Genomic DNA, 18,063 nt, shown 5'->3' with positions numbered 1-18,063 from the left:
ATGGAAAGCTCCACGCGTGCCAGGCAAGGATTACACCACACCACTCAGGTTTCTCACAGCACTTTCTTAAAGTTGTGTGTGTGTGTGTGTGTGTGTGTGTGTGTACATGTGCACACCCTGAAGCCAGAGCAGGATGAAGCCTTCACCTACCACTCCATTTTACTGCCTTAAGACAGTCTTTCAGGGAACCAGACGCTCACAGTTTTGGCTAAGCTGGCAGGCCAGTAAGCTTTCAGGATCTACCTGCCTTTGCCTCCCCTCCCCCAATGCTGCAGAGTCACACTCAGCTTTTTTAGTAGGTGCTGGGGGAGCTCAGGTCCTCTGCTTGCAGAGCTGGACCCTCTGTCCACTGAGAAATCTACCCCGCCTCTTTGGAGACAGGATCTCACAGACAGCTCGGGCTAGCCTTGAACTTGCTCTATAGTGTAGCCGACTTATCCTACCTTAGCGTCCCAAATAGCTGGGATTATAGGCCCTTATCATGAGGGCCAGCTGTAGACTGGTTTTGAGCATAATACTATGAAGCAGTGAAATTCTCCAATTACAAACTGTCAGTGTTAGAAAAGATATTTTAGGGACTGGCAAGATGGCTCAGAAGGTAAAGTTGCTGTGTATCAAGCTCAGTCCCCATGACACACACAGTGAAGGAGAATCATCTCCTGTAAGCTATCCTCTGACCGCCACACGTGTGCACACCCACAGATGTACACACCCACAAAACAAAATCAATACATATAGACACACACACTTTTGGGGTGAAATGGGGCCTCATGAGGCTCTGTTTCTGGAACAAGGGCAATGGGCTGGCCCAGCAGGTGGCTGTCTACAGCACCCGGGGATGAAGGTCAAGATTCAGAACTTAGATTCTGAGCACAAACTGGCACACCCTGGAGAGGCCTGGCCCAGAGACACAGCCTCACTTAGAGTTGACAAGTCAGTCTTGAGAGGCAGCTGAGGGCCCCTGATTATCTAGGCCTCCACCTGTCATGAAAAGACAGGGAGGCCAGGAGAGGCTGACTTGCCGAAGCAGACTGAACTCGGCATCAGCATCAACAGTACCCCATCTGGAGTAAGCAGCTCTCCTCCCTCAGCCATGCAGTCAGCTACCAACAGGTGAGCACCGACCAGGTACCTGCAGGATACGTGAACACCCTCTGCCCTGTGTCCTGTTTACTTCCCTGCCGACCTGTAAGGTTCCTAGTCCATCCTGCCGAAGTGAATAACCACATAGCCTTGCTACTTAGAGAAATGAGGATCATGCGATCCCTTGTGCGGCTGTGACTTCACTTCCTGGGCCTAATAGCTGTGGAAAGAGCATCCAAGTGTTCAGAGGAAGGGGCGGGGAACCCCAGGGAGCTACACACTGATTCACAGCAACAGAAAGACATCGTAAGTCTGGGGGTGGTGCTATATAATATTTGGCAATAAATACATATTTTCTTACTCAGATATTTTGCTCATTTCATCTTACTCTATTCTGAGTTGAGGCATTTGACTTTTTTCTGGGTAGAGGTAATTTTACTTTTACGTAGACCTGGGTGTAGTCAATGTTGTATTTTTATAAAAAGACCAGGATATGTTTTGTAGAGCGTGGTATGATGAGGATGAGGTGGGAGGGGTACCTCATCCCCTGCGGGCCCTCGGAGGCATCCCTTCCCCCTATGTACCAGCAATATGATAAGTATAGTGTAGAGTGAGTTTATTTAGGGCATAGGAGGCAGGCGTTGAGAAGGGAAGGGGGAGAGAGAGAGAGAGAGAAGGAGGAAGAGGAGGAGGAAGAGATAGGCCAGAAACATGTTGGGAGAGAGGGGAGGGGAAGGGGAGAGACGGAGAAAGGGGTCAAGGAGAGAAAAGAGTCAGAGAGGCAGAGGGAGAGAGAGAGCAGAGGAGGGGCCAAGCAACCCTTTTATAGCAAGCCAGGCCTACCTGTCTGTTGCTAGGTAACTGTTGGAGAAGGGATGCTAACAGTTAATGTTCATTAGAATGACATACACACATTAGTTACATTATAAGACTAGAACTGCAGCTGGGCAATGGTGGTGCATGCCTTTAATCCCAGCACTTTGAAGACAAAGGCATGTAGATCTTTATGAGTTTGAGGCCAGCCTTGTCTATAATGGAGTTTTAGGACAGCCAGGGCTACATACAGAAACCCTGTCTTGGAAAAAAAAAAAAAAAACATCAAACAAAAAGCACTCCCCCCAATAAAAACAAAACAAAACACAAGAAACCAAACAAAGAAACAAAAGAACAGAGCTGCACTGAACAAGCAGTGGTGAGGTGAGTTTTACACCTGAAGTGAAACCCACAAACGCTGTTCAGGTTGCTTACAACCTTCTCTTTTTAGAACTGCTTGGGTTGCTTTTTAGAACTTCTCAAGAAGACAGGCAGTCCCAGTCATCTATGAAGGCATCACCCCACCTTGTGGAGAGGGGAGAGTTGTTTGCAGAAGCTCGCCAGGTCTGTTTTAGAGGAGCCATTTCATGGATTTTGCAACCATTAGCCTTCCAGAGTCATATCCAAACCAAACAATTCAAAGAAAACGAAAAAAGCCAACAAGAATACAAAACTCCTGTGCCTCCAAACACACGCGTGCAAAACTCCTGTGCCTCCAAACACACGCGTGCACACACGCATTTCTCAATATCAGTGCGTATGTTATGGCCTGTGTTTCTTCAGTAAATAAATACTCCATGTGAATAAGTAGTTACTTCCCTTGGCTCTCCTCTGCTCCCAACACAATTTGGATCTGTACTGACTCCCTTCCTGTTTGGTTTTTCTGGAAGCTTCTGGCATCTTCTCTTTGTCATTAGTTTTGAAACCTTAGCTGACTTACCTTGTTGTGGCTACAGTTTGACTGGCCTGCTTCCAGTCCCTTTGCCTTTGGAGGTCACGTCCTTCTAGGTCTGGGAACTTCTCCTAGGCCATCTGTCTGTCTGGATCTTTTCTCCTTTTCCTTGCCTTTTCTGGGATATCCTTAGATATATGGTTTGATTGTCTAATGCACGTACTCTTTGCTTTTCAACTTTTCTTATAGTTTATAGCAGAATCTTCGGTGTGACTGCCCAGTGCTTTGTAGATTTAGTTTTTATCCTTGCAATAAAAATTTTAATAACAATAAAAAAACCTCAGGGTGTTTTTGAGTTCTCAAAAAAATTAGATCTTATTCTTGGCGACATGATAGCCTCTCATTTCTTTGAAAATAGCTGTTTTTCCTATAAGCTTCCCCAGCCCTTCCCCTTTTCTCAAAATTCCTTTTTCTGATTGCTGTTTTGGGTTCTTCTTATGCGAGTGTCTGACAGTCAGTGGCTATCAGCTCAAAGCAGTGATTTTCAAGCAGAAGAGGGGGAAGCCTCTTCCCCAGACCACAAAATGAGAACTGGAGACATTCAGGGTTGTTCATGGCTGGTGGGTGTACACGGGGTGGGAGGTATCATTCATTGCGTCTGCTGGAAAAGGCCGGGGTTGCTGGTAAGCATCCTGTAATACGCAGAACATTCTCCCATAGGTCCAGGGTTATGAGGCTCCTATGTCAACAGCCAGGACAGCAGGAATGCCTCGTTCATGCTAATAAATGACATGGTAGTGTTTGAAGGTGATAAAGCATAAAAAAACAACTGGGACCCAAGTGTTAGGCCTCACGGTTTTGTTCTGTGGGGAAACTACTTTCTTCAGAATTAATCTTTAATTCCTTGCCTGGAAGATTTAAATGAGATATTCTGGGAACTGATGCAGAAAGGAGAAAGGAGACCTTAATGGTAAGTATCAGAGGACAGGGAAGGCATTCGTTCTTCTGAAGCTCCAGTTTTCTAGGTACTACTTCACCCTGTGCTCAGTTTGTCATAGTGGCTAACACCTTCACAGCTCAGGGTCACAGCTCTGGTCTTCTACCTGTTGAAAGCAGAGAGTTTGAGAGCACAGTTGGTCTCTATGAAGGCTTCCCCAAGCTGTGTGGCGGTCCAGGCTTCAGAGACTGGTGATGGCGACACTGTCTTTTATTTACTAACATTGCTTAGTGATGCTCTCATAAACCTGTGGGAGTGGTGGGGGTGGGGGATTGGTGATGGTGTGTGTGTGTAGATCAGAGGACAACATGGGGTGTCTCCCTCAAATGTTTTCACCTTATTCACTGAGACAGGGTCTCTCAGTGAACCTAAAACTCACCAGTTAGACTAGGCTGGCAAGCCAGTGAGCTCCAAGAAGCAAATCCATCTCTGTGCACCCAGCACAGATTACAGGCGTAAGCGGCACTGCCCAGGTTTTTAGGCGGATGCTGAGGACCCAAACTCAGGTCCTTAGGCCACACCGCAGCTAGTTACTGACAGAGCCATCCTCCAAGTCCATTATCAGTCGACTCCTCAGCTTTCAACTTCTACTCGTTTCTTTCCAGCTGCACAGAGCAAGAGAAGCACTTGCTTTCCTTATATTCTGCACAAAATTTCAGCAAAAAAAATTCTGAATACAAAACTGCTCAATTAGCAGCTGCTTTTCAGTTTTCGAAAAATATTTTAGGGATAATGAGATGGCTCAGAGTGCCAGCTGTGCACCTGTGGAACCAACTGGTTGTAACCTCGCATTATCTGTAGCCCAGTGGTTGGGGGTGTATAGAGACAGGGGGATGGCTGGAGCTTGCGGGCTGCTAGTCTGGCACGCTCACACACTTGCACACAACCACCCACATACATGCATATCCTCTAAACACACCCAAGAAATATTTTGTTGGGAGAAGGCAAAGCTCTGAGCTACTTACTACCTTAGACAGATAGGAACATCTGAAGAAAACAGAACTAAATATAACAAAACTGCAGCAAGGGGTTTGGGTGGGAAGAGTCGTTTTTCTGTCATGCTGGGGACCAAATGCAAGCTCTTGTGCATCCCACAAAAGCATCCTAACACTGAGCTATGCATGCTCCCAGCCCCATGAAGAACATCCGGAATACAAACTTCCTGCAAGTGGAAAGATGACTCCCAAGCTATGTAATGTTTTCTAACTCAAGAAAGGACAATTTAAAAAAGATGAAATGACAATAGTATCTAACAGAGATGTATGATTTTTACCAAAAAGGAAGTAGAGAAGACTTTCCTGTCTAACCCTGTCCAGATCAGTCTGTAGCACTGTTAATTTCTGGCCATGCTCAAAGTCTCCAGAGTTAAGAGGGTCAACAGCTCAATGTTCTGTAGTGTGCTGCCACCTGGTGGCAGGATGAAGGAATGGCGTCAAGCACAGCAGTCCTGTCTGCAGAGGAAAGTACAATAGAAATTCTTCATCAACCCACTGGAGGGACTTCTCCGCAACATTTTTCAAGCCTTTAAGGGAGAAAAACATGTTGGATGGAAGAAAACAAGAGATTAAAGAAGTGAGTGGCTGCCAAGGGAGTAAGGAGAGAGCAAGCAAATGTGTAGGGCTTAGGAAAGCTTTGCCTGCATGCAAAAAGCACCTGCAAAATACCAACTCTTAGAGCCAAGGTGGAGGCTGCTGGATAAATGTGGGTGATACCAGATACTATAAAGGCACTTAGCCACAGACTTCCCAGAGTATGATGGCAAAGCAACCGTATTCTTAACTAACACACACAGAGCAAGTGTGTGTTAGTTAAGAATATATATGTTTGTTTTTTCTTTTGTCAAGACTCGCTTATTTTGTTTTATGTGTATCAATGTTTTACTTGCATCTATGTATGTGAGCCATGTTCATGTCTAGTGTCAGTCTCATGGGGGTCATAGAAGAGGATCGCACCCTTTGGAATTAGGAGTTACAGTTGTTAAGGCACCATGTGGGGAGGGTGGAGTACTGGAGAGATGGCTCAGTGGTTAAGAGCACTGACTGCTCTTCTACAGGTCCTGAGTTCAATTCACAGCAACCACATGGTGGCTCACAACCATCTGTAATGAGATCTGATGCTCTCTTCTGGTGTGTCTGAAGACAGAGACAGTACACACACACACACACACACACACACACACACACACACACACACACACACACACACATTAAATAAACAAATCTTAAAAAAAAAAAAAAAAAAGACACCATGTGGATACTGGAAACTGCACCGGGGTCCTCTGTAAGAGCAGCCAGTACTCTTAGCCACGGAGCCGTCAGTCGTCCAGGCCGTCAATAGTATTCTTACAACTGCCCAGATTAAAAGCTCCCAAGTCATGCTTTTTCTCCTCAGATTCCTATCAAATCTTCCTGGAAATTCTGTTAACTCTACTTTCAGAGAAGTAAGAAAGATACTGGAGAGAAGCCTCAGTGTTAAGGGTACTCGTTACTGTTGCAGAGCACGTGGGTTTGATACCCAGCACCTACATGATAGTTCACAAACATTGGTAACTCCAGTTCTAGGGGATCCAGTGACCTCTTCTGACCACCATGGGCACCAGGCATGCACATGGCACATACACATCTATGCAGGTTGTAACGTTCAGATACATTAAAAAAAAGTCTGCCAGGCAGGCGGTGGTGCACACCTTTGATCCCAGCACTCAGAAGGCAGAGGCAGGTGGCTCTCTGTGAGTTCAAGGTCAGCCTGGTCTACATAGGGAATTCTAGGACAGCCACAGTTACAAGATAAAGAGACCCTGGCTCAAAACAAACAAAAAAACAAGAAAATTTTGATTGTTTTAATGTTAAATGGGGGGAGGGGTGTAAAAATACCAGGTTTACACATCAAGAATAACGGCAGCATGTGAGGCAGCTGCATGTTCTTACGCGACCCAGCGTGTGTCTAACACTTTTTAAAGCCCGAGCTACTGGAGAAGCTTTTTTGCTATTTTTTGCCATTGCCATCTATACTTACTTATTTAATACAAGGCTTTATTTCTTCTCTCTCAGTATTTATACCTACCATCTATTTCATTTGAGGTGGGAGGTTAAAGACAGAAAGTGTGACTTATGGCAGACATTTTTCTTCTGCTTCTGCTCTTAAACAGTGCCTCTAATGGACACTGGCTTTTGGTTTCAATTCATATATTCATATATATATATATGAAACCACTGAAGACATTAGGATATTGAATAATTGGGGCAACGAAGTGTTTTAGGAAGCTAACCCTGCACAGCTGTGGGAACGAGCGTGACCCAAAGCTGACTAGAGTTCAAAGTAACTGCAGCATGTGTGAGATTTGCGCCTAAGAGGTTTCTCTGTGTCTTGGCTTAGGCAGATTATCTAAAATCATGAAGGGAGGCATGGTTTCACTGAGAACAGAACCGCGTGAGTTTGGGATATTCCCTACCACGTGAGTTTGGGATATCCCCTACATTGGTCTCTGCCCCACAGATGAATGTTCTTTCATAATCACTGGTGTTTCAACATTCTGCCAGAGTGCAGACTGAACGGGCGACAGGCCATTTCAGGTCAGCACCCTGTTCAGCTTAGCCTTCTAACCACAGCAAGACCCGTGAGTACAGAAAACTTAGATGGGCAAAAGAATGCTTGCAGAGCCTGCATCAATTGCAATGTTTACTTCAGTAATTAGGAAAAAACTGAAAGCAGTAAGAAAAGAAAGGCACAGGGCTGGAGAGATGGCTCAGTGGTTAAGAGCAATGGCTGCTCTTCCGGAGGACCTGGGTTCAATTCCCAGCACCCACATGGCAGCTCCCAGCTGTCTGTAACCTCAGTTCCACCCTCACACAGACACACATGCAGGCAAAAGGCCTATGGACATGAAGTAAAATAATAAAGAACAGAATAAGTAAGAGAAGGGCACATTGCTGGGTGTGGTGGTGTGCAGGCGGGGCTCTGGGCTACAGAGTGAGCTCCAGAACAGCCAGGGCTACACAGAGAGACCCAGTCTCAAAAAAACAAAACAACAACAAAAACCAACCAATGAAACAAACAAAAACTTATCTGACAGAAGTTACCAGGAGTAATTCTGGGTGTCGGGGAGGCATGTAGGTCAAAGACACCCATTCAGAAGTAAATAAAAGGATGAACCAAAGTCCACAGTGCAAAGCCCTGAGCCTCATGCCCTTGCAGGCCTGGCTGAGGGTAGGGGTTATGGGGGTGGGGGTGGGGTGGGGGTGAGCAGCCCTGCTGAAGCCAGCCACCTCAAAGTCTGCTGATTCCCAGGAGAAAGCTCTGGTGGGAATCACTGTTTAGCTCCCTGCATCTCAGGAATTGCTCCCCGGGAGGTATGCACCATTGGTTGGAGGCATGGTTTCTCTTTATTTACAGCCAATCCCAGTGGAGACTGCTGTTTTTTAGAATTTCTGGGCATTTTTTTTTTTCACACACTCAACTTCACAAGCAAATAGTTCTTTCTGGGGGCGAGGGGTCTAAGCTCTCCCCTCTGCCCCTCAGTCAGCTCTGTGGTCTAGGTTGCTACCAGTCACTGAAGGGAAGGGTGTCTCCTAGGAAGAAGTCAGTGAAGTGACTCAGAGAACACAGAAGTCAACTAGCCCAGCCAGATGATAACCTGAGAACTCTCATTTCTCTTCATTTCTATGTTATAAACACAACATCTAAAATTTAATACCATTAAATAAAATTTGGAGTCTGCAAAGATTAAATGGGATCTGGGCTCTTCCTGAACCAGGCTCAGTTCTCAGCACTGAACTCCTAAGTCACACACACACATGTCCATTCACACACACACACACTAATAATAATAATAATAATAATAATAATAATAATAATAATAATTTCTTACTGTCTAAATAAACAGAATAAAGAGAAGTTTGAAAACAGTTTCCTCTATTGTTTAATTAATAGTTATATTTCTAAATTTTAAAACTCAAAATGCGTTATACCTATCATAAACAGGTTGATAATGATACTTTCCTACAAAGTGTCAAAAACCTTAAATTCCACTCACTTTTTTTGTTAAAATTTTGTTTCTTTTTTTTTTTTTTTTTTTTTCTTTTCTGGGGGGCAGGGGAAAGGTGCCAGAGTCTCACTCTAAAGTCCATGTTGGCTTCAAGTCCCTATATACACCAAGCTAACCTTGAACTCACAGCAATTGACATGCCTCAGCTTCCCAAGTGATGGAATTATGGGTGTGACCCACCATCTCCAGCACCATAAAAATTCTGTACAAGAACAAGTCATAAGCCAAAGAGAACACTAGAAAGTAACTTAGTTAACACTGAGGAGATAAAACGGGTGGTGTGTCTTTGGGTTTCTGGGAAGTTCTTTACTTTTGCAAGAGCAAGCCCGCATCAGGAATGGGATTTTGGGTTTCTCACCGGCACCAACTGCAGATCGATGAACTTTGGTTCCTGAGGTATTTGTAGGGATGTGGGTAATATAGTACAACAACACAGGGCAGTCAGTCACTGTGTGTGTTTTAAAACAGAGCCCATTTTCTAACTCACTTCAGAAGCCTTAATTAAATTCTAAAGAGAGGGTTCAGGGCCTAGAGCAACAGGGGTATAACAAGGAGGCTGCAGTGGCAAAGTCTTATTGGGGAAACAGGTGAGGAAAGTTTGGTCAGGGAGAGGGTGCCATTTATAGAAGGATATGGGCAGGCACAGGCCACACACCCAAACCTAGACTTCTATTAGATCCTGCCTCTGGCTTTGCTTCAGACACAACCCTAATGCAAAGGGAAAGTAGTCCTTCCTTCTGTAAACAGATGAAAAGGCTCACAACTGGCCTACCTGTTGGGACCCCCTGTCTCTCCACCCATACCCCTCAAACTAACAACTGCAAATAAGAACACTAGGGTGGCAAGAACACTAGCATGGGCAAATGTGCCAGCTCAGTGTCCCCATGTCCTCGCCAGTGCTCTGTCCGCTCTTCCCCATCTGTACCAGTCGTTCTGAGTCGAGATGATTTATCATGGAAAATTCTGATATTCCTATATGCAGACAGGAAATTTGTAACTCTAGAAATTTTGATAAAGATGAATGTGGAAATACCCAAATTGTTCTGTAGCTTTAAATAAAAACAATCTGGATGATAAGTCTAGAATAGAGCAGAGTAGAATAGAATAGGGTAGAACAGAACCCACAAATTATAGTTCCAAGTCTGGGGAGGAGGCAGACAAAGAACTCTAAACCCTGCGCTGCTGCCCAAGGCCATGAGGTAGGTAGTACAGAAGCAGCCTGAGAGGAGCTGAAAGGCCTCTGCCTTCAGCTTGTGTATCAGTGTCAGGTTCCTTATCTATCTACACAGGAGGCACTGCTGTCCTCTCCCACCTACTTTCACCTCTGCCTTTTCTTTTTCTTAAGATTTACTCATTTTATATATATGAGTACACTGTCACTGCCTTCAGACACACCAGAAGAGGGCATTGGATCCCACTGCAGATGGTTGTGAGCCACCACGTGGTTGCTGGGCATCCAACTCCCCACCTCTGGAAGAGCAGCCAGTGCTCTTAATCCCTGAGCAATCTCTCCAGCCCCTACCTCTGTCTTTTCTATTTCATTTTCGCTTACTCATGTTAAGGACAGACTTCCTGCCCATGGACATAATTCACACTACAAAGGTGTCAGCGCTTTTCAGAATCTAATTCTGAATCCGCGAGGACATAAGAGCAGTGATGGCCAGGGCCAGCAGGTTAAGACCAGTGTCAGCACTACCAACCAAACATGTCATTTATCTTAACTGGAAATGAAAAATACGCACTGAGTATCATTTCCACTCATGCGAGGAGACTCTTGAAAAGTGGAGTCCAGCCCTTGGCACCTAATTTACAGTTTTTGTTTTGTTGTACTGTGTTTTAAAAGTGATTGATCAAGACAGGTGATCAAAAATGCTTTGAGAAGCAGTTGGAGATCTTTAAGAGGAAAAAAAAAAGCCACTAAAACAAGACAAATTTAAATAACTACTTTCGCTGCAATGGATTATGCTCAATAGATTTCTAGATAAAGTTGGGCAGGTGCTGCAGCAAATATAACAAATACAGCAAATCTATCCTAGCGGCGGAGGAGGGCGGATGGAAGAGGGCGGATGGAGGAGTACCTACTTGCTCCCAACAGGAGGAAATGAAAGGAGCAGAGATCTCTGATTTGGGGAAGGAGACATAGGCACATCAGGGACCTAAAGCAGGGGCTGCAGCACACCAAAGGTCCCGGCAGAGAGGCCTGCAAAGGAACGGTACACTGATGGCCGGTGCTTCCACAAGGAGTCCCCCGCATGTCCAGCACCTGGGGTCCTGTTCCTAGTCCTCTCAGTCAGCCCCTGGATAATCAAATGCAGTTTCTTGTTTTCACTGGAGGAGTCTATACATGGATGACTCTAAAATTTATGTTCCAGAACAGACTCTCATCGAACCATGTTAACACTTCTCAAACTGAGGTGTGCAATTTAATTCAAATAAAATTACCAACACAGGCTTGATAATCATGTCAAAGATGATGATGATGATAATAATAATAATAAATAAATAAATAAAAACTATATAAAAAAGAACACAAACTCAACAGTTCTGAATAAAACAACTAGTGGGATTTAGTATTGGCTTAGTATGGACAAATGGGTCAGGAAATTAAGAGCAATAGGCCACACTGTAGTTTTGTTTTGTTTGAGACATGGTCTCTTGATATAGCTCTGGCTGTCCTGGAACTCACTATATATACCAGGCAAAGACCCACCTGCCTGTGCCTATAGAGTGCTGGGATTAAAGGTTTATGACAGTACACTGGACAAGATCCAGATCTTCTCTGTGTGTGGGAGCAGAGGGAGAGGGCTGTTTAATGACTGGTACTAGGGTGGGATAGCTATTTTACCACATAGGAATGAGATCCATTTCAAATACATACAGAAAAATCAATTTTAATAGTGTCTTAGTTACCATTCTGTTGCTATGAGGAAACACTATGACCAAGGCAACTTGTTATTTTTTTTTAACTTTAATCTATGCATATGAGTATTATGTCTTCCTGTAAGTCTTACAAAACAGAAGGAGGCATCAGATCCCATTACATATGGTTGTGAGCCATCATGTAGTTGTTGGGAATTGAACTCAGGACCTTTGGAAGAGCAAGCAGTTAGTGCTCTTAAACATTGAGGCATCTCTCCAGTCTCCAAGAAACTTATAAAGAAAGACATTCAACTGGGGACTTAACTTAAAGCTTCACAGAGTTTTTTCATGATCATCACAGTGGGAAGCAGGCAGGTATGGAACAGAAGCTCACACAGGTCGTGTGGCGGTTTGTCTTCTCCCGGCTCTGAGGACTCACCCCCAGGCTTGAGCGTGCTAGGCAAGCGCTCTACCACTGACCTATATTCAAGCTCATCGTGAGGTTTAAGTACATTAAAACAAAGTTAATCAAGTAGATGGAGTGCCTACAGTGGACTCTGTCTTTTTCTTTTCTCTCACTTCTAACATTTTATGATTTTTCTCCCTACTTGTTTGCCCTTACCCTGGAGAAGTCCTTTAAGTTCAGCTACTGATCCATGAATGTTTTCAGAGATATTAACCTAATAAGTATTAACGTGGAGACTTAACTGCTGTAATCTTGTTAATTCTTCCAATGAATCTTTGTTTTGAGATTGCTTCTTTTGCAAAGCAAACTATTCTTGTTTAATTGACGAACTTTCCCCTGAATTCCAATAACACGAAGTAAAAAAAAAAAGAAAGAAAGAAAGAAAGAAAAATGATGTCCTTTTATGTCAACTTTTGGCAGAAGTCTCTGCTTTGAACCTCCTGATTCTCTTCATAATATCTGATCATGTTTCATTTCTAGCTTATAATTATAAACAAAAGTCTAGATTAGCATCATGTGATATGGCAATTTCTGTTCTCTTCTTGGCTGCCAGCCTCAGGTGGGTAGTGAGGATTGGAAATGTGGCTAGCACAACTGCAGGACCAACTGTCAGATTTCATTTATTTTCATTCATTTCAATCGCGATGTGAAAAGCCACACATGGCAGATAGCTACTGTACTGTACACTCTAGTTCCAGATTCCTCTATATTCGTGACTCAGATGGGCTCTTCTGGCAAATGTGTGGTCACCACTACATTTTTTCTGCCAGACCCTTTCTTCTCCTGTCTACTAAGCTAAGGAAGAGAAAAGATGGCTATTGGGGGAGGCAGCTGTGGAGCAGCTCCTAACTGATACTGCAGGAGAAGGCCAGGAGGTGGAAACTTTCTTTCAGCAAGCCTTGACAGGAAGGTTCTGTCTCTGCTGGGCTTCTACCATCTATACTCCCTACCCTACAGGCACAGACACAAGGAGGTGGGCTGGAGGGAGGGAGGAAGAGAGAACATGCAAGAGAATGGTACATAGGACCAACCAACACAAAGGACAACTCCGTCCTACATCTTTTCCCAATACTGAATCAAGAATAGAGATGCTTTCAGAATGAGACATCATTGCTCCTAATAGTGGTTGAGCTGGCCCATCCGGAGATTAAGGGACAGAGGAAAGGTGTCAAAAATAGATATGCTTGTTCCTTACTGTGATACCACTTTGATGATTAAAAAAATGTCAGCATTCAAAAACAGCTTAAAAGTCAACCAGAACTCCAGAACTGTAAGAACATCCATGTGTTGGAGCTGCCCAGGTTATGGTGCCTTATACTGCCACAGCAGTTCTGAGAAGTTAGCAAGCACAGTAGTGCTCCTCAAACAGAAATGGACGTTGTCAAGCTGATCTCACACACAGGAAAAGTAGCACACATGTTCTTGTGGCAACTCTTCTTCACCGAAAAAGTGACTTTACCTTTTTTACATAACTAAATTCTGATTAAAATGCTAGAATAAAGTCATCAGTTGGGGATAGAGAAATAATTATAAAGGTGAATACAAATCTGATTTGAAGACACTGTTACAGATATAGAAAGAATGACTATTGTACATTAATAAAGAACTTTAAGATTTAATACATATATTACTGAATGCTTTAAATATGTAACTATAAACCAAAACAATTTTCATAACTGAAATTCAATAAAAATCATTTTTGCTAAAATAATAAAATGAAAGCATCATTTTTAATTTAAAGATTTATTTTAAAGAAATTCTTATATTTGGTACTAAAGGATATTTATTTCTCTACCAATCCACACTTTATTGCCTACTGTGGGAAGGGTACTGAAATACCTTGGACTTATTTTCAGAGACAATAAACTCTATGAACAACTTGCAATTTATAGAAATGATCACATACCTCAGTAGTAGAGTCATTCTGGGCTTGAGAGAGTTCAAGAGAATGAATTTTCTTGGCACTCATTTCATCAGACTCAGCAATGACATAATGCCTTGGTGAGTAGGCACTGGACAAGCTTCCAACCAGTCTCAGGATCTCGGTGGTGTGGCCACCTAGACACAAGAATAATATGGCTTAAGGTTACGATCACAATGGAGAGGGATCATTGAAGAGGTAGCCTAGTGGTTAGAGCACTTGCTGTTCTTATGCTCTTATCCTTCTATAAGTCCAGTTCCAGAGGACCTGACACCCTTTTCTGACCTCCGTAGGCACCAGACCTGCACTTGGTACTCATACAAACACACAGCTAAGACATCCAAATCTAAGAAAAACAGGGAGAATAAATGCAATGTGGGCTGGAGAGATGGCTCAGTACTTAAAAAATGTGTACTTCTCTCACAGAAGACCCAAGTTCAGTACTTACCACCCATGGTGGGTGACTCTGGCTTCAGGAAATCTTGATGGTCCAACAGTCACCTATGTACACATACACAAACTCTCCCCCCCCAGCATATATAATTAAAAGTAAAATTTTAGCTGGATGGTGGTGGCACACACCTTTAAACCCAGTACCCAGGAGGTAGAGTCAGGCAGATCTCTCAGTTTGAGTCCAGCATGTGCTACAGAGAAAGTTCCACAACAGCCAGGGCTACTCAGAGAAACCCTATATCAGAAACGAACAAACAAGCAAGCAAACAAAACCCCAAATAAGTAAATAATAAACAATAAAACCTTAATTTAAAAAAGTAACCTACCATGTAAACAACCCATTTCACCACATTTCACCAAAGTCATGCTTTCAGGGGTAAGGAACTAATGTGATTGCACATTTCCTAAAAGAACATAGAATATGAACACAGAACACGCAATCAACACCCTTGTATAAGTACTGCTTTTATATAGAAGATAATAAATGCATTAAAAATGGTACTATCAGTAAAAAATGAAGACGGTATACGGAAGTATAAAACACTTTCTTGATTTCCTGAAGTCAGACAGCTGACCAGAAGAGGGTAAGACACACATGCATTTATAAAGAAGATGCAAGACCACTCAGGTGGGATGACACAGGGCTATGAAAAATCAATGCTGCCAGGCGGTGGTGGCGCACGCCTTTGATCTCAGCACTTGGGAGGCAGAGGCAGGCGGATTTCTGAGTTTGAGGCCAGCCTGGTCTACAGAGTGAGTTCCAGGACAGCCAGGGCTACACAGAGAAACCCTGTCTTGAAAAAACAAAAAAGAAACAAAAGAAAAAAAAAAGAAAAGAAAAATCAATGCTTTCAAAATAATCACCCTGGAAAAGCTAAGAAGATGACATGTAAAAATAACAGACGTAGGAGTGGAGACCTTTGGGCAGAGGCAGGATTGTTAGAACAAGAGACAGTGAGGTCTGAGCTGTTTTCATGAGGCAATGGGAACACAGGGGCAAAGGTGAGGTGAGGTCAGGCAAGCAGGACAAAGACAGGCCAACGAGGCTTCTGTGTGGAGAAGCAACTTCATGAGCTCTGTCGTCAGGGTGTGAGCTTCCTGAAGAAAAATTGTTAGCCATTCTAGCCTCAGGTCCCAACAGAAGTCTCAGCACACTGAAGCCTTCAACGGGTTACCCGTTCCCCCACAGGAGTCTACATTCAGTTCCTTAAATTTTGTAATCTAAAAGATGTTGATACTTTATTCTCAAAATGACCATCTTAAAAATCAGTTACAGGGCTAGAGAGATGGCTCAGTGGTTAAGAGCATTGACTGTTCTTCTAGAGGTCCTGAGTTCAATTCCCAGCAACCACATGGTGGTTCACAACCATCTGTAAAGGGATCCGATGCCCTCTTCTGGTGTGTCTGAAGAGAACAACAGTGTGTTCGCATATATAAAATAAATCTTTAAAAAACATCAGTTTCAGCTGGGCAGTAGGGGTGCATGACTTAAATCCTAACACCCAGGAGACAGAAGAAAGTGAATCTCTGCAAGATTGAGGTCAGTGTGGTCTACAGAGTGAGTTCCCAGGACAACCAGAGCTACACAGAGAAACCTTGTCTTGAAAAGTTAAAAAAAAAAAAAAAATCAATTACAGTGGGGGCCGGAAGAATGGTTCATTAAGAGAATCAAGAGTTCTGTTTACTCTTGCAGAGAACTGGAGTCCAGCTCCCAGCATCCACACGGAGTGACTCACAATGGCCTCTAACTCTGGCTCCAGGAGACATGACACCGTCTTCTAAGCTCCCGAGCCACCTTCCACACACACATACACATTAATTTAAAAAAATCTTTTATTAAAAACATCAATTACAGTCATCCACAGGGTTCTGGGTTCCCCACTGAACCCAAAATCTCCAGGTGCTCAAGTTCTTTTCACATAAGCGTTTCATTTTTACACGTTACCTGTGCATTTCCTTCTATACACTTTAAATCATTCCTTCATTACTTACTTAATATAATGTGAATGCTAGTCAAATAATTAGTATACTGTATTGTTTAAGGAACAGTAAAAAGTCTGTACATATTCATTACAAATGCACTTTTTTTTTCCAAGTTATTTTGGATTTGAAGATGTAAAACCCACGAGTAGGGAAAGAGAGTCAACCTGCACGTCCTCCATGGTTTCCTTCATGAAAACCATCACGGCTACAGTGAAAGAAGATCAAACTCCTCATCAGTTGTAACTGTTTCAGTTTTATTTCACAAGCTCTTTGGTCCAGCCTAGCCTTCAGTGTTCCCTACAGCCATCTTTCTTACCACATCCTCCTTGCCTCTCTCTCCTAGAAAGCTCTTTCATCCCCATCTCCTTTGTTGTTCTAAGAATGACTTTTTAATAACACAGGAGCACACAGAAAGACAAGCACGCAAAATGTACTTTTTCCCCCCCTCCATCAGATATTTTATTAGGAGAAAGACCATTTTTCCAGGTTCTAGAATGAATTAGAAAGAAATGTGACGAGCTAGCTGCAGTGAGCACCTCAGGAATTAACTATAGCTTGCTTCCCATCTTCTCCCCTGGGGCACATGATTGACACATCTACTTTATACTCACTGTAGGATTTCTATTTTGGGCCTTGAAGAAGTGTTGGGCCAAGTAGTTCCCCACCCCACCCCACAGATGGAACAATTAATGATGGAGCTTAAGATCCAGTGAAATGAGAGCTTCAAATGACTTGCTTGAACAGTCTCTCTTCTGGTTTTCAAGGAAACACTCAATGAATGCACTCATTGAAAATTTAACCTGGTTACTATAGTAAAGTCACCACAATGATTGACCCTGTTACTGAAGTCATTAAAATGATTGATCCTGTTACTGCAGTTCCATTGTATTCTTTTATTACATTAGGGGAGGGGGCTGGAGGATGGCTCAGTGGTTTAGAGCACTTGCCACTCTTCCGGAGGACTCAGTTTGAGTCCTAGTACCCGCATTAGACAGCTCAAAAACTACACGTAACTCCAGTTCCAGGGAATCTGACAACCTTTTCTGGCCTCTGTACACACACATGCACATATATCACACAAGCATATACATGTACATAAATAAAAATAAATCTTTCTTAAAGTAGGAGGGATAAGATCATTTTAGTAGATGGGCACCCACACATAAAAAAATAAATCTTTAAAAAAGAGACATACTGGAGATCATTATGGACTGATGAAATACTATTAGATAGACCTTAAAACACACCCAGCATCTAATCACTTCTTTCTTTTTTAACTTTTAAAGATGTATTTCATGTCAGCTGGGGAGATAACTCAGAAGTTAAGAGCACTGGCTGCTCTTCCAGTAATCCTAAGTTCAATTCCCAGCAACCACATGGTGGCTCATAACCATCTATAATGAGATCTGGTGCCCTCCTTTGGCCTGCAGGCATACATACTGGTAGGCCACTGTATACATAATAAATAAATAAACCTTTTTTTAAAAAAAGATTTAATATGTATGAAGGTTTTGTTCGCACATATACCTGTGTGCCATCTGCATGCCTGGTG

The 18,063-nt window shown here is 43.1% G+C and overlaps 1 protein-coding gene across 4 annotated transcripts in view; it reads right to left on the bottom strand.

Moving 5' to 3' along the window:
- Alg14 (ALG14 UDP-N-acetylglucosaminyltransferase subunit) overlaps nt 1–18,063 on the bottom strand; it is a 99,474-nt gene that overhangs the window by 79,083 nt on the left and 2,328 nt on the right. For all 4 annotated transcript variants that reach the window (XM_076933194.1, XM_034499588.2, XM_076933195.1 and 1 more), the window contains exon 2: nt 14,061–14,212. In XM_076933194.1, coding sequence (XP_076789309.1) covers nt 14,061–14,212 — 152 coding nt within the window. The remainder of the gene's footprint in view (nt 1–14,060; nt 14,213–18,063) is intronic.

This window comes from Arvicanthis niloticus, chromosome 4 (assembly GCF_011762505.2).
Source record: "Arvicanthis niloticus isolate mArvNil1 chromosome 4, mArvNil1.pat.X, whole genome shotgun sequence".
In the NCBI taxonomy this organism is placed as follows: domain Eukaryota; kingdom Metazoa; phylum Chordata; class Mammalia; order Rodentia; family Muridae; genus Arvicanthis; species Arvicanthis niloticus.
This window is presented reverse-complemented; position numbering and strand designations above follow the sequence as displayed.